Source organism: Bombina bombina, chromosome 1, assembly GCF_027579735.1.
Source record: "Bombina bombina isolate aBomBom1 chromosome 1, aBomBom1.pri, whole genome shotgun sequence".
Taxonomy (NCBI): Eukaryota; Metazoa; Chordata; class Amphibia; order Anura; family Bombinatoridae; genus Bombina; species Bombina bombina.
This window is the reverse complement of record NC_069499.1, coordinates 529,187,339-529,204,367: the sequence shown is the minus strand read 5'-3', so window position 1 is coordinate 529,204,367 and position 17,029 is coordinate 529,187,339. Positions and strand designations below refer to the sequence as shown.

At 35.2% G+C, this 17,029-nt stretch overlaps 1 protein-coding gene across 1 annotated transcript; it reads right to left on the bottom strand.

Moving 5' to 3' along the window:
• Positions 1 to 13,189: 13,189 nt before the first annotated feature.
• On the bottom strand, positions 13,190 to 15,849 carry LOC128638747 (gamma-crystallin 2-like). Its single transcript, XM_053690887.1, has 3 exons — positions 15,841 to 15,849; positions 14,789 to 15,035; positions 13,190 to 13,458 (listed from the first exon to the last, which is right to left on the bottom strand). Exons 1-3 carry the CDS (start codon positions 15,847 to 15,849, stop codon positions 13,190 to 13,192), a joined length of 525 nt encoding a protein of 174 aa, XP_053546862.1.
• Between the last annotated feature and the right edge of the window lie 1,180 nt (positions 15,850 to 17,029).

The following is a 17,029-nucleotide window of genomic DNA, read 5'->3' as shown; positions in this document are numbered from 1 at the left end:
ATATTTTTCTAATGTTTGTAAATATTTTTTTATTTTTTGTAACTTAGTTCTTTTTTATTTTTTGTACTTTAGTTTGTTTATTTCATTGTAGTTATTTGTAGGTATTGTATTTAATTAATTTATTGATAGTGTAGTGTTAGGTTTAATTGTAGATAATTATAGGTATTTTATTTAATTAATTTATTGATAGTGTAGTGTTAGGTTTAATTGTAATTTAGGTTAGGATTTATTTTACAGGTAAATTTGTAATTATTTTAACTATTTTAGCTATTAAATAGTTCTTAACTATTTAATAGCTATTGTACCTGGTTAAAATAAATACAAAGTTACCTGTAAAATAAATATTAATCCTAAAATAGCTATAATATAATTATAATTTATATTGTAGCTATATTAGGATTTATTTTACAGGTAAGTATTTAGCTTTAAATAGGAATACTTTATTTAATAAGAGTTAATTAATTTCGTTAGATTAAAATTATATTTAATTTAGGGGGGTGTTAGTGTTATGGTTAGACTTAGCTTTAGGGGTTAATACATTTATTAGAATAGCGGCGAGATTAGGTCGGCAGATTAGGGGTTAATGTTTGAAGTTAGGTGTCGGCGATGTTAGGGAGGGCAGATTAGGGGTTAATACTATTTATTATAGGGTTAGTGAGGCGGATTAGGGGTTAATAACTTTATAATAATAGCGGTGCGGTCCGCTTGGCAGATTAGGAGTTAATAAGTGTAGGCAGGTGGAGGCAACGTTGTGGGGGGCAGATTAGGGGTTAATAAATATAATATAGGGGTCGGCGGTGTTAGGGGCAGCAGATTAGGGGTACATAGGGATAATGTAAGTAGCGACGGTTTACGGAGCGGCAGATTAGGGGTTAATAATAATATGCAGGGGTCAACGATAGTGGGGGCGGCAGATTAGGGGTTAATAAGTGTAAGGCTAGGGGTGTTTAGACTTGGGGTACATGTTAGAGTGTTAGGTGCAGACGTAGGAAGTGTTTCCCCATAGCAAACAATGGGGCTGCGTTAGGAGCTGAACGCAGCTTTTTTGCAGGTGTTAGGTTTTTTTTCAGCTCAAACAGCCCCATTGTTTCCTATGGGGGAATCGTGCACGAGCATGTTTTTGAGGCTGGCCGCGTCCGTAAGCAACTCTGGTATCGAGAGTTGAAGTTGCGTTAAATATGCTCTACGCTCCTTTTTTGGAGCCTAACGCAGCCATTCTGTGGACTCTCAATACCAGAGTTATTTTAAAGGTGCGGCCAGAAAAAAGCCAGCGTTAGATACGCGGGTCCTTACCGACAAAACTCTAAATCTAGCCGTTGGTAAATAATAATAGGCAAATCAGTAATCTATTTGCTGTTCATTTATTATTAATATGATACTATCTTATTCATTCACATAGGTAAATTAAGAGTTAACTTTGATACAAATGTATAAGTACAACCAACAGTTAAGTATAAGAATTTATCACCAACACAATGAGTCTACAAGGTGGTTTCAGTAAAATTTCATGGACTTTTGGCATTAAGTTTGCATCTTTTGATTATTCTTTACATCTTTCCTCAGTATATATTGCTACCGTATCAAAGCTCTCTGATTAAATTGACATATTAGTTAAAAAAATTCTGAAGGATCACTAAATGGTCATTTATAATTTTTTTCATCTGATAATTGTTTCCTGGCTTCTTGCATGTATAGTGAAGACTATCACAAAGCAATATTGCCTCCATTGTTAACAAGTTTTATTTGGATTCTCTTCTCATTGCAAGAAAAAAAGACTAATTTTCCTTTTTTTCTTATAAAATTATTTTTTCTGTGTAAAATTATCATTAACTTTTAGAACTTCTTGACAGACCAAGTTAAGAAAAGTAGTTAATTGAGGAGAGAGATGAGCTGGGGAATGAACTGGTATTAATATTTTAAATTTATTTTTGCCAACTATTGTTATTTCCTTCATCATTGTACCTATCAGATTGTTTCAAGAGAGATAGATGGTCTTGTAACTTGTTTTGGTCTATAATTTTCTCATTGTGTTCATTAAAGAAATGTGTTTTAAGTAAAACATTTCTAACAAATAGTTGTATAATGTTTATTAACTCAAATTTGCCAACTTTAGGGTCTGGGACTAATGATAAGCCTTTTTTAGGACTTATAAATCTTTGGATATGATTCATTGGGGGAAATATATAATATATTTAGAGAGCTATCTATTTCTTGAAATGAGTGTTCTGATAAAATCTGACTTTTCTTTGTATCAATTTTGCAACACCTGGGGAGTGGATTCTTCTAAAATGGAACTATTCACAATAAAATGTGGTTGAATTTTCCTTTTTAAGACTGTCTTGGGTCTTTTTAAATGGTCAGAAAAGTCTCTCTATCCATTTCAGATGGTTAGTATACTGTATTTGTTTTTGTGTGGAACCATTGATATACTCTCTATTTTAATCTGCCAAATCTATATGTGTATGAAGTTCAGTAATTAGTGAATTTAAGGTTGATGTGTAGTTGTATTAAATAATTATTACCCTCGGAACAAGGCAAAATAAAAGGAATAGAATCAGCAATACATCAGCCAGGAATTAGCCCAAAGCCACTTCTATTGAGGGTTAAACACACGTCAGTGCCCAGAATATTCCATGCAGCCTATACTCAACTTGGAGCTTGTGCCACGCTGAAAGCTAGCAGAGTAAGGAAGGATCCAGGATTAAGTCGATACAAAGATCATATAAGCAGCAAATACATGGTGGACTAAGGAGGTTCTACAGGCATTTTGACCTATCTACTCATGGTGAGGGTAATATTAGTGGTAGTTTCCGCAGATGTTGGTAATATATGATGAGAGAGAAAACAGATTGGTGATAGATTGGAGGACGCTATGGCGGTAGATCGATAAGTAAAATTGACACCAAGTTTCACCCCAGGTTTAGCTAGCCCTAACATACACAGGAGCTCCCTAACTCCTCACCATTGCCCTAACATGTTTCGACGTTCACACAGCTTTCTCAAAGGGAAATGGCGAAACATGTTAGGGCAATGGTGAGGAGTCTGGGAGCTCCTGTGTATGTTAGGGCTAGCTAAACCTGGGGTGAAACTTGGTGTCAATTTTACTTATCGATCTACCGCCATAGCGTCCTCGAATCTGTCACCATTTAGATATAGACTATTCAATATGCATAACAAATAGATTATGTAGGAGACTGCTAATAGGAACAATCGATTAAGTTACATTTGCATACTTTTATTAGCATTTACTTTACATTTTAGCACATTGGAACGTAATACTACCTAACTCTCAATAGACACAGAGGGTTATGGTTCAAGCTGAATACTGGCTGTATCACAGTTCCACAAGTGTTACAGAGGCAAGACATTAGTTACTCTGGTGGCATTCCAGCTAATTAATTAACTTAGCAAAGGCTTACTTTGTTTAATATTGAACTATATTAAAACTGGCACAAAGATCAGTGGAGCACTAGATATTGGTCTTCACATGTTATATGTCACACAGCAAGTCAATTATTTTTAGACAAACATTACTCTTTGCTGTGCAAATGCAGTTATCCTAGGGACATTACTGTGTAAATCCAATTATCTTAAAGTAGATTTGCAATTCAATACCTTATTATAACATACAAATATATGCCCAGTGAACTAATACTCTCTGAAATTATCGCAGATAAATTTACACCAGATTATCTAGCAACTATTTGCAAATTAACCATTTTTGCTCAACCGGTCAAGTCATTACACTGCACAAAGGTGATATATTGTGTAACCACCTTGATTAGACAAGACATTATGCTGAACTCTGTGTTGTCTAGAACTGTGGAGTATGGATACCTAAGTACGCACCAATCACACTGATCTTCTAGTAAATGGTATTTGTACTTTAAGTACCGTTGTGCTAAATCTGATTAACATATTTTTTGCTAACAAGACATTCTGGATAATACCCAGACAGTATCGGACATATGTTCTGAATCTGCTACTTATATATGTTGAACATATCCCCTGCAAACTAACTATTTAAGGTGATTACTCATAACCTAGGTAATTTAGTTACTAATTCCTGCAGAGATCTGTTATGCATTGCAGTCCATACTGCCAATACCCAAGTATGCATAATAACCTATAGTCGTTATACTTAGGCACTTATCGTGATATAAGAGACCCCTTTTATCACTCCCCAGGCAGCTATTGTTTTTAATCGCACATCCCTTTATTTTATCTCCTGTTTTTTTGCGTATTTAATAAAAGTTATGTTTTAATTATTCTAGCGAACTCTCCTAACCATTTAGTACTGAATCTTTTCACAATGCACACATAACTTTGTGTTACATTTTTTCGTCTAAGTTTAAATAATACACAGCACCACCTACCCTGAGATTATATAGCATACAAGACATTAACCCATTCAGGGTGTAGTCACAATTACTGATTAAATGAAAAAAGTTCAAGCAGCACCTCCAATTGTACGAATTATTTCAATTTTATTGTACCAAGGCACACAAAATCATGACGTTTCGGGCTCAAATACCCTTAATCATATGACTTAAACATACTAAACACCTCTCTTAAATACCCTCTACCACAGGTGTTGCTCATTATAACATTCAGTGTCAGAGAATTTTAACTCTTAAGTGCAAATGCCACCTAGTGGTCAGTATAAAGAATAACATATAATATACTTTAGAAAAAAGTCTAACCGTGCTACATACATGCAATGAAGTATACAAGAACACTTTTTTACAGAATTTTTACAGAGAAACAATTTTTTTACAAAAAAACCTCTTATAGAGTAGTTACAGATCTGGAGGAAAGGATTTCTTCTTTTCAATAATCACATCAGGAAAAGTAGAATCTAAAAAAATTCAAAAAGCAATTTAGAGAAAAATTTACAGAAAAATCTAGAGAAAAATGTTAAGATCCATTTCACGGTTCATACCCTTTGGGAACATATAGTCTAACCTATAGATCCACATAGATTCTCTTTTCTTTAAAATTAATTCTCTATTTCCACCTCTACGAGGGATAGGAACATGGTCGATTATTTGAAATTTCAACTGGGCAATTGAGTGACCTTTTGATAGAAAATGACTAGAGACTGGGGCATTTAGATCTTTACATCTTATATTTGATTTATGTTGGATAATCCTATCCCTTACTCTCTGGGTAGTCTCACCAATATAGATCCACCCACACGGGCATTTGATAAGATAAATCACATAGAAAGAATTGCATGTAAGAAAAGCATTAATTTTATACACTTTGCCCGTGTGTGGATGTACAAAGGTAGAACCTTTTACCATGTTGTTACAATTCGCACAGCCTAAACAAGGGTAACAACCCAGATTTTTTTCTGTGATATAGCTCTGCTTCAATTTTTTACTGCCTATATCAGCCCTCACCAATCTATCTTTAATACTAGAGCTTTTCCTGTAAGCAGACATTGGACTATTAGAAAATGATTGTACACCTGGATGGCATTCTCTCAACATAAACCAATACTTATTAATAATCCTTTTTATCTTTGAACTTTGATTACTATATTCTGAAACAAAAATAATTTTATCCTTCTTATCTTGTTCCTTAATGGTATTGGTACATGTATCCTCACTAGCCCTTTTCACTTCCTCATGCAATAGGTCAGTTGGGTAACCCCTAGCACTGAATTTCTGACCCATTTCTTTAAGCCTTTTAGTAGCAAGTTCTTTGTCAGACACTATCCTCTTGACTCTTGTCATTTGACTCCTAGGTAGAGATCTAATCAGAGCCGGTGGATGAGCACTTGTAAAGTGCAACAAACTATTCTTGTCTGTACTTTTCTTATATATATCTGATTTTAACATTCCACCTTCTTTATAGACCAAAGTGTCAAGAAAATGTAAGGATTGTTCATCCCAGGTGAGGGTAAACTTAATATGTCTAGTGGCACTATTTAGATCATCCACGAATTTAAGAAGGGATCCAATGTCGCCCCACCAGACACCAAAGATGTCATCTATATAGCGCCACCAAGCAGAGCTATATCACAGAAAAAAATCTGGGTTGTTACCCTTGTTTAGGCTGTGCGAATTGTAACAACATGGTAAAAGGTTCTACCTTTGTACATCCACACACGGGCAAAGTGTATAAAATTAATGCTTTTCTTACATGCAATTCTTGCTATGTGATTTATCTTATCAAATGCCCGTGTGGGTGGATCTACATTGGTGAGACTACCCAGAGAGTAAGGGATAGGATTATCCAACATAAATCAAATATAAGATGTAAAGATCTAAATGCCCCAGTCTCTAGTCATTTTCTATCAAAAGGTCACTCAATTGCCCTCGTAGAGGTGGAAATAGAGAATTAATTTTAAAGAAAAGAGAATCTATGTGGATCTATAGGTTAGACTGTATGTTCCCAAAGGGTATGAACCGTGAAATGGATCTTTACATTTTTCTCTAGATTTTTCTGTAAATTTTTCTCTAAATTGCTTTTTGAATTTTTTTAGATTCTACTTTTCCTAATGTGATTATTGAGAAGAAGAAATCCTTTCCTCCAGATCTGTAACTACTCTATAAGAGGTTTTTTTGTAAAAAAAATTGTTTCTCTGTAAAAATTCTGTAAAAAAGTGTCCCTTGTATACTTCATTGCATGTATGTAGCACGGTTAGACTTTTTTCTAAAGTATATTATATGTTATTCTTTATACTGACCACTAGGTGGCATTTGCACTTAAGAGTTAAAATTCTCTGACACTGAATGTTATAATGAGCAACACCTGTGGTAGAGGGTATTTAAGAGAGGTGTTTAGTATGTTTAAGTCATATGATTAAGGGTATTTGAGCCCGAAACGTCATGATTTTGTGTGCCTTGGTACAATAAAACTGAAATAATTTGTACAATTGGAGGTGCTGCTTGAACTTTTTTCATTTGATCTATCTGTTTGGAGCTTTGGCAGGAGCTCTTCAAGCCTGCACTCCTATCACCAGTGCTGGAAGAAAATATTTTGCTTTGCACAATTACTGATTAGGCAGTGCTATTGACACTTCTTCTTCCTCCAAATAGGAGAATTGTGCCTATAAAAATGTAAAATCTGCATAACTGTGCCATGGATCATGGCAAACAGTTACATTTAATCTTACAGTCAACTTATTTATAAGTGCAATATTTCTTGTAACAAGACACTGTTACAGATTAACATAGAGCCTAAGTTATATCCGTGCAGACAGAATTCTCCATCATGTGTTGATGTGTAGTGTGCATACGGTTGAGATGTTGTCATTTTGTGAGATTAGAGGTCCCTTGATTCATTATATGTGTGTAGAACATCTTAGTATGCTGCACTTTATGTAACATTAAAGGATGGCATAGATCCCTATATACCAATCCAGATTATACCCACTAAAGGGCTAGATTACGAGTGGAGCGCTAACTGTTGCACACACAAGCGATGACTGGTATTTCACAGCTCTTTGGGCTCCTCGGAAATAGCGTGCGTATTACGAGTTGAAAGTAAAAGTGTTTGCTTGAGCACAATCTAATTTAACGTGTGTCGAGTTAGCGTGACTTCAGAACTCTGGTTAACTGTTATGCAAGACATAAAGTAGCACAAAACTCATAAAAAATACATTTAACAGTACTCTTACCCTCATAATAAAAGGCTTTAACACAGAGGAACATACATACACATGTCTTAATATGCATATGTATGTACACTCACCAGCAACTTTATTAGGTAACACACAAATTGCTAATCAGCTAATCTCATGGCAGCAACTCAATGCATTTAGGCACCTAGACGTTGTGAAGATGACTTGCTGAAGTTCAAACTGAGCATCAGAATGGGGAAGAAAGGGGATTTTAGTGACATTGAAAGTGGCATGGTTGTTGGTGCCAGATGGACTGGTCTGAGTATTCAAAAAACTGCTGATCTACTGGGATTTTCATTCATAACCATTTCTAGGGTTTACAGAGAATGGTCCGAAAAAGAGCAAATATCCTTGATGCCAGAGGTCAGAGGAGAATGGGCAGACTGGTTTGAGATGATAGAAAGGCAACAGTAGCTCAAATAACCACTGGTTACAACCATCTCTGAATGCACAAGATATCAAACTTTGAAGCAGATGGGCTACAGCAGCAGGAGACCACACTGGGTGCCACTTCTGTCAGCTAAGAACAGAAAACTGAGGCTACAATTCACACAGGTTTACCAAAATTGGACAATAGAAGATTGGAAAAATGTTGCCTGGTCGGTTGAGTCTCAATTTCAGCTGCGACATTCAGATGGTAGGGTCAGAATTTGGCATAAACAACATGAAAGCATGGATCTATCCTGCCTTGTATCAACGGTTCAGGCTGGTGGTGGTGGTGGTGTAATGGTGTGAGGGATATTTTCTTGGCACAGTTCCCTTAGTACATATTGAGCATTGTTTAAACACCAAAGCCTACCTGAGTATTGTTAATGACCATGTCTATGTCAGGGTACCAGGAATCAGACAGAGACGAGAAGTGCAAAAATAATCACACATTTATTAAAAACAAAAAATAATAAAAAGTCCATAAGTAAAATAACAAGCCAGGAGTCAAAGCCAGAGCTGGTAGTCAGAGAAGCCGAGTCAGGAGCTAAAGCGAGTAGTCAGACAAGCCGGAATCAGGAACAAGGAGAACAACAGAGTCAGGAACAAGCCAGGGATCAGGAACCAGATGGGACGTCAGATTAGCCAGGTAATACACAGGAACTGGAACACAGGAACTCACAAACAGGTCTGAGGCAAAGCACACTGAACAGAGGCCCTTTAAATAATAAGTGATGACATCACAATTCTGAGACTGCAACCTGTCTCACACGGATGATGTTCACCAGTCTGGCGTGCAGGAAATGAGCAGTATCACACACTCTGTATCAGATTCAGTAAGAGAGGTAAGTAAAATGGCTGCCAGCAGCACATGGCAAACAAAGCAGGGAAAAAAACCCTTACAGTCTATCCCTTTATGACTACAGTGTACCCATCTTCTGATGGCTCTTCCATCACCATAATGCACCATGTCACAAAGCTCAAATCATCTCAAACTGGTTTCTTGAACATGACAATGAGTTCACTGTACTCCAATGGCCTCCACAATCACCAGATCTGAATCCAATAGAGCCCTTTTGGGATGTGGTGGAATGGGAGATTCGCATCATAGATGTGCAGCCAAAAAATCTGCAGCAACTGCGTGATGCTATCATGTCAATATGGACCAAAATCTCAGAGGAATGTTTCCAACACCTTTTTGAATCTAGGCCACAAAGAATTAAGGCAGTTATGAAGGCAAAAGGGGGTCCAACCCGGTACTAACAAGGTGTACCTAATAAAGTGGCCAGTGAGTGTATATACATATGTGTAAATATATATATATATATATATATATATATATATATATATATATATATATATATCACATTATGTTTCGAGATTTAGATTTAGGTTAGCGTATGCTATTGAAATAGTACATATAAAATATTTTAAAAAATGAATAAAAAATTACCGCAAATTTAAAAATTTAACATTTTTTATGGATCATAGTTGACTGGTGTGGGGCGTTTAGAAAAAAAATGGCACTGAAAAGTGCCTTTACATTGCGGCCTATGGGAACTGTGTGCTCTCTGTAAATATAAATGTATATGCTTATATACATATATATTTATGTGTATATGCACATATAAACACATAAATATATGTGTATATAAGCATATACATATATATTTGAATCTGCAGCTCATTACTGCGCAACTTACCCCCTTCACTGTGCAAAGGTTCTTATGACGTGTCTCATGGCATGAGAACTAGCATCCTATTGGAGCCTATGGAAGCGCACTCTTGTCAGTGCAATGCTTCCGTGCAATGCGAATGCAAGGTCATTGCACCTAACTTGTAATACCAGCGCACAAATATCGCCCTTGCGAAAGTGATATTCACTTGTAATCTAGCCTTTAGCTGGTTAGCTGTTGCCATAATAAACATAATGACAGGAATTGTTTGTGTCCATGGTGCACCCAGCCTCATGGGCGCACGTAGCACATTGTCCAGATAGAAGAGAGAGTCTTGAATACTACTCAAGTAGCATAGGGTTCTCCATGTCATAAATCCCAGTTAAATAAAAAATAAAGCCTTGTAGAATTCAAAATACATGCAAGATAATGTGCATTGAACTTTTCTTTGTTCATTATAAATGAACTGTGGATCTTTTTGTAAGTGTCACGCCACTCCTCGGTGCTCCTCTCGCTGCTCCGTCCTGTTGCTATGGCTGTTGCCATGGACAAGACGGTTCCTGTGACCATTTCCCATCTGATGTTGGTCAGATCACCTGTGAGTTCTCTTGGTGCTAATCTGCGCCTCTGTAAGTACCTGCATTACTTACCTCCAGTGTTACTGTGTGTGCTCCTGGGTGCTACTGAATTGCTGGATTGCTTTATCGTTATTGAACTCTGCCTGTCTGACCACTCTGCCTGTTTAACGCCTGAATTGCTGGATTGCTTTATTATTTTTTGAACTCTGCCTGTCTGACCACTCTGACTGTTAACCCCTGAATTGCTGGATTGCCTAATTGTTACTGAACTCTGCATGCCTGACCACTCTGTCTGTTTAACCCCTGAATTGCTGGGTTGGCTATTAGTTACTGAACTCTGCCTGTCTCACCCCTCTGCCTGTTTAACCCCTGAATTGTTGGATTGCCTAATTTTTTCTGAACTCTGCTTGCCTCTGACGACTCTTCTGATTAACCCCTGAACTGCTGTTACTGTGAATTACCTCATTGTTGCCGATCTCTGCTTGCCTGACTACTCTCCAGTTATTCCCTGTAGTGCCGAGAAGGATTGCCTCTCTACTGTGAGAACTGTTACCTCATTTACTTATCTATTCTCTTGTTCTGGGATATTTCCTTATCCTTCCCCTTGACGCTGGTATAAGAAGACTACTGGCCAAGTTTGGTCTGATAGGGGAATATCCCACAAGCATTACAGTAAGTATAGATAATTTTAGTCTGAACCATGATACGTAACTATTACTATTAAAAAAATATATTAACTGCCTTGTATGTGCCAAGACCCTGTCATATTTAGCTCAGCAGCATAGTGCTCTATGATTGTAGTTTTATAAATAGATTACAAAGAAAAAGTCTTGACACATCGGACTCATGCGTTTAGAAACAATCTGTCTATGAAACCTATTTCCAAAAGAGATTTGTTTTAATGCGTTTAGCTCTTCTAAATAACTTCCACATTCCCTATTTACCTCAAAAATAGTTTTATAAGAGTGTAAAAATATCTTCTGGATCTATCTAATCTAAATAAATTCAGTTTTATTGTTTGAACTGGTATACATACTGTAGCTTGGCATGCTCACTGCTTGTCAGGCTACCTTATATTCCTTATATCCATGCCAAATGACATGAATAGTTGAGTAGCTTTAAGTAAAGCTTTTTCATACGCTACACTGAAAAAAAAAATAGAGTGTCATAAATAGTACTGAAACCAGTTCACAGTTTGTAGCTATTCCCTAAAACATAGAATGTCTGAACTATCTTAAACTATGACTGGGAAGAACACTGTTTCCTAACCTAACTGATTGCATGAGAGCAGGGGAAGATCTGTTCAAATGATTGGCTGGGGGCCTTGTCTGCCTGTTAGTAAATGGAGGCCATAGTATCACATGCAATGTATTTTAATTGCTCACCGTTTAAAATATCCTACAGCCTGCACTATTTGCTGCTTTGTAATTAAAAAAAAACATAATTGGATACAATTAGCACTGGATCTTCCTATTATTATTGTGTATTTTAATTGGATGCACATTTTGTGATGCACATTGTGTTTCATTATGTACATTAAAGGGACACTGAACACAATTTTCTAATTTACTCTTATTATCAATTTTTCTTTGTTCTCTTGCTATCTTTATTTGAAAAAGAAGGTTATTCACAAAAAATGGGCCGGCATCTAAACTTACATTCTTGCTTTTCATATAAAGATACCAAGAGAATGAAGAACATGTGTCCTTTTAAGATTCATTTAGAAATTAATGTTGTTTTTGATTTTTTTTCTGGTTTTCCTTTATAAATGTTATTTTTTTACATTTTACTTCATTATGTTACTTCCATAAATGCAGTATTTTGATGAAACATCTTTAAAATTGATATAAATATAAATTTATATAAATATGTATTTATTATTTTTCCCTTTAATACTCTAATGTATTGGAATGACCTAAAATTACATTTAGGGAGATTTATAAATAATTATGTTATTGTGTTTATTAATTTTATCTGAATGAATATTGTAATTGTTTTCATTCACATACCATTTATGTCAAAAAAAGACCAACATCTCAAAACAAGGGAACATATAAATAAACACTTGCTGGCACATTTGATATACCGTATAGCAACTGTATTGTTTATAAGATAAAGCTAGACCTTACTAGGAGATGTGAAAAGTAAGCCTAAGCCCTGACCAAAACATGTTTTAATTCTTTTATAATTTAACAACAAGAAACAAGAGTGAGAAAAGTATTTAAATGGGTAAATGGAGTGGTTATGTAACAGGTAGATGAGAGTATATGCTTGTTTGTGTAGAATTAAATATATACAGTCATACACACTTAAAGGGACAGTCTAGGCCAAAATAAACTTTCATGATTCAGATAGAGCATGTAATTTTAAACAATTTTCCAATTTACTTTTATCACCAATTTTGCTTTGTTCTCTTGGTATTCTTAGTTGAAAGCTTAACCTAGGAGGTTCATATGCTAATTTCTTAGACCTTGAAGCCCACCTCTTTTCAGATTGCATTTTAACAGTTTTTCATCACTAGAGGGTGTTAGTTCACGTATTTTATATAGATAACACTGTGCTCGTGCACGTGAAGTTATCTGGGAGCAGGCACTGATTGGCTAGACTGCAAGTCTGTCAAAAGAACTGAAAAAAGGGGCAGTTTGCAGAGGCTTAGATACAAAATAATCACAGAGGTTAAAAGTATATTATTATAACTGTGTTGGTTGTGCAAAACTTGGGAATGGGTAATAAAGGGATTATCTATCTTTTAAAACAATAAAAATTCTGGTGTAGACTGTCCCTTTAAATGAGCAGGTGAACAAATAAATAAAAAAAAAATCATATATGTTTTATGTTTTTATTATCTGTACTGTTAGAGTCACAATTTTAATTATTTAGTAACTGTCAAGGATGCGCTTTAAGGAGCCTACTTTACTATTCAGGGCACCCCATTCAGTAAACCTTCTGTATTCTCCTTGTTTTAGGAAGTACTGCTTTCCTCTGTAATTAGGTAGCTCGTAGAATATCCAGGAGCCCTCAATTACATTGCAAGACAGGACATCAAGATAATTGAACTGCTCAAACAAAGTTGGACAATCTTCACTGAGCTCCAGCATCTCACCTCTGAAATCTTCTCTCTCATAGACACGGATCTTATGTGACCCTCTGTACTGTAACAACAGAATAGGAGGATATAACATTATATAATTATATGTGAGCTATAGCACATTCAGCACCATTCTATAACAAATCACAGAACATCATTATATACTTAATGCAGATCTTACTGTTAATATGTATGAAATATGCTTAGTAAAGTACAACCATGTTCTAAGACCATAGTTAGCCAATCCCAATGCATTGTATGGCATCCTTGTGACCCATTTTATGTGACTAGAGGTTATCCATGAAATAACAATAGAAGGTTTCTCTCTGAAGACCGTATTATAGGAATCAAGAAGGCAGAAGCTGCAGTTGACCAGACTAGATCTAGATTCCATTCCATTTGCAAATGTTACTACCTATCTGTAACAAGAAAATCTGCAGTGACATTGCAACTGGAATATGCAGAACTTTTTGCTAAGGGGGATTATAAGGCCTTGCAGAATTTTGTATTAACTTTTTTGATGTTGAAAAAGGGGAATTGCATGGGACTGTGAGGGGTTATGGAAAAACCTGCTACTTTGATCCTGAGTTCCTTCTTTGTTAAATTCTTTAACATTTTTGCATGGTTTAAATTGTGTGGAAAAAACTGTACCATTTTGTTTGTGGTAGATAAGGATTTTTAACTTTAGCTGGCATCTTCAGTGATCTCAGTCCCAAAATGCCTCTGCTGTTAATACCCCCGACACTTGAAATTGTTACCTTAAAACACAACATAAAATTGCTCATCTGCATCTTTAATCTATGGTTTTTATAAACCAAAAAACAAATGCACATGATTCAGGACAAAAAAATGGTGATTTCTTGGGTTTAGGACATGCATGTTTTTGATGCCCTTTAATAATGTGTAGTGATGCTAATAGGCAATGTGTGTGTGCAATTAACCAAAACCATAGAGATATCTGTGTGTCCCTAAGGGTTTTAATCTGGGGAATTATCAGTATAATGTGCATGTGAGTTTGTTGAGTTATCGATTTGGCTAGTTTTTATTACTGTAAAGGGGCTTATTATTAAACATGAACTGATTGCATATAGCATTTTTATTTGTTTGGTGGCGTTTCTTCCTAACTTTAGTCAATATAGAGCATGGTAATGTCAGTGTGTTTTGCCCATGCTACATACAAAGTCTTTTTGGGTAGCCAGTAATACATCAAACATTGTTGCCCTGGGTTTATCAAGTCCTTTTAAAGCATGATTTATTGGAATTCAGTGAATGAAAATGGTCTCATAAATCTATTGATAAGAATCAACAATTTGGATTGTGATCAGCAAAACATTACTGTTTTCCAAATAATACCATACAAAAAGATTTCCCCATTATTCAGAAATACTTACTGCAGAAACTAGACGGACGGACCTGATAGAATCGTTAAAACCCAACCACTTCCGGAAGTCAGGATATTCTCCTTTCTTTAGAAAGTACTGGTGACCAGCAAAGTTGGGGCGCTCATAGAGCATCCAGTTTCCATTCTCCACTCGAATGGAGTTACATCGGGTAAAAAATGGGTGTAGATCAGAACAGTCAGAGCTGCATTCATAGGAGCGGCCCTGGAAGTTCCTGTCCTCAAAGAAGATGATCTATAATGGAAAGCAAAAAACAAATTATCTGATTGACCTTTAATAATGGGACATCATGATCTATATGTGGAAGAAAAGGCAAAAATGTTTTAATAACCAGATTGCAGATATTAGATATGAGACTATTGTTGTTGTTTTTTTTGTTTACTATTTAGATGCCGATTCAGAGGTTTCAATTTTTATTCCGTTAAATCTTCTAACTAAAATTCAGATCTCTTTAAAAGGAAAAATGACATATCTCTCTTAGACAGCTTTCTTTTGCAGTCCTTAGTCTGCTTAGTAATGCTTTGTATTATATCACATCCAAATTTCAAATCTAGAGACATGACTTAAACCATTATTAGAAAATACATAGAGAATCCTGCCTATAAATGGAATAAACTCACTAAAGACATTTTTTATTTGTTTCCCACCTTCAACAATTCCTATGGTATTTATACAGCTGGTTCACTGACTTGTTCATCTTTTAATTCCCTAGTAAAACAGACACACAAAACTACATAGAAACTGGTAACTCTGAAAAAAACTAGAGGAGAGTTTGTGTATTTTGCCATGTAATGATGGGCTAACTTATATGTTCTCTCTGGGAATAGATGATGATTTCTCACATATAATGTCTATTTCAATTATAAATTTACAGTAAAAATCTCCCTGGTTTCTTTCTAGTTAGCAATGAACTGCTATTATTACAGATATAAAAATGTATTAAAACAGTATCAGAATTTATCATTTATACTAGGGTCAATAATCTTTTACCAAATGTAACTTTAGTGTAGGCAAGAGAATATACTCGCTTTGTACTTACCTTTCCCATGTTGTCTGCCCTTGTGCAACTCCTCAGTGTAATATAGCTCATGTCTCCCTTTATAGCATTATTACACTTTATTGAAACAAAAGATGTATTGCTTCATCCACTGCAATTGATCCAACAGTAATTCTCTGATTTATTCTGGTAGGTAATGACAATTGTTTGTCTTATATCACTGTTAGCTTTTCTAAGCACAGGGTTTTTATTTATTGCTGGTACCAATGAAATGTCCACTATACAGACCGTCAGCATAGCCATTATTTCAATTAAAACAATGTCCCACATTTCACAAAAAAGAAATGATGCTAGAGTTTACTGCAAACATAATATTTGCTAAATATTTTCTTTTTGAATTACAAAATGATTATGATAACTATAAAGCTATATATTTACTAATAAACCAAGAAATAGTTTATGCAGTTTTTATTTGATCACGTTTCTAATTAAAGATACTTAGGGCAAGATTTCAAGTCGCGTGGCAAATCAGTTTTGAAAACACAGCCCGCTTTATGGCTTTTTCGCATTTGGGGTTGCACAGCTATTATAAGTTGCGTTAAGTTAAGTAATCCAAACAGCCAAATCACGTGTGTGTTCACGTATTCCCCATAGATGCCAATGGAGAAAAGAAATAGGAAAAAAAAAAAAAACTAATATGTTGCACAAAGCCCTTGACGTATTCTTCTCGAAAAGTGTACATGAAAATATTTTATATTGCGAAAATGTTTTCGTAACGGAATATGTTCTACTTATAAATAAATATTTCTCTATATATGTGATGATTTTTGGATTGATATATCTATTTATAGCGAGATATGCATATGAATATATATATACAGTATGTCTAGATATCTCGAGATCTGTATGCGAATATCTCTTTGAAAATCCCTCTGACATATTGTTTAATGTGCATTAGATTATAATGTAAAATATTTTCATTATCTCCAATGTTAAACATATCTCTATACATATAAATGCATGTTTCTCTATGTATGTGTATGTATGTCATTGTAAAATCCCTGCGTCAGCTTGTTTTTTTCTCCCGAGATCTCCTATCTTTTAGCCCTTATAACTTTTGTGTGCAATATTTTTTAAAATAATTGTTATTAGACAGTGTTAATATGAGTGTAACTGTACTTTGTAATGTATTTTTGAAGTGTTTCGTAAAACTGTTAATTACAGCTCTTTG

What these genes read in the sequence shown, in the direction of transcription:
- LOC128638747 (XM_053690887.1), bottom strand. An exon ending in CCGTCTAGTTTCTGCAGTAA is followed by an intron (nt 13,459 to 14,788) that starts GTATTTCTGAAT and finishes TACAGTACAGAG; the next exon opens with GGTCACATAAGATCCGTGTC.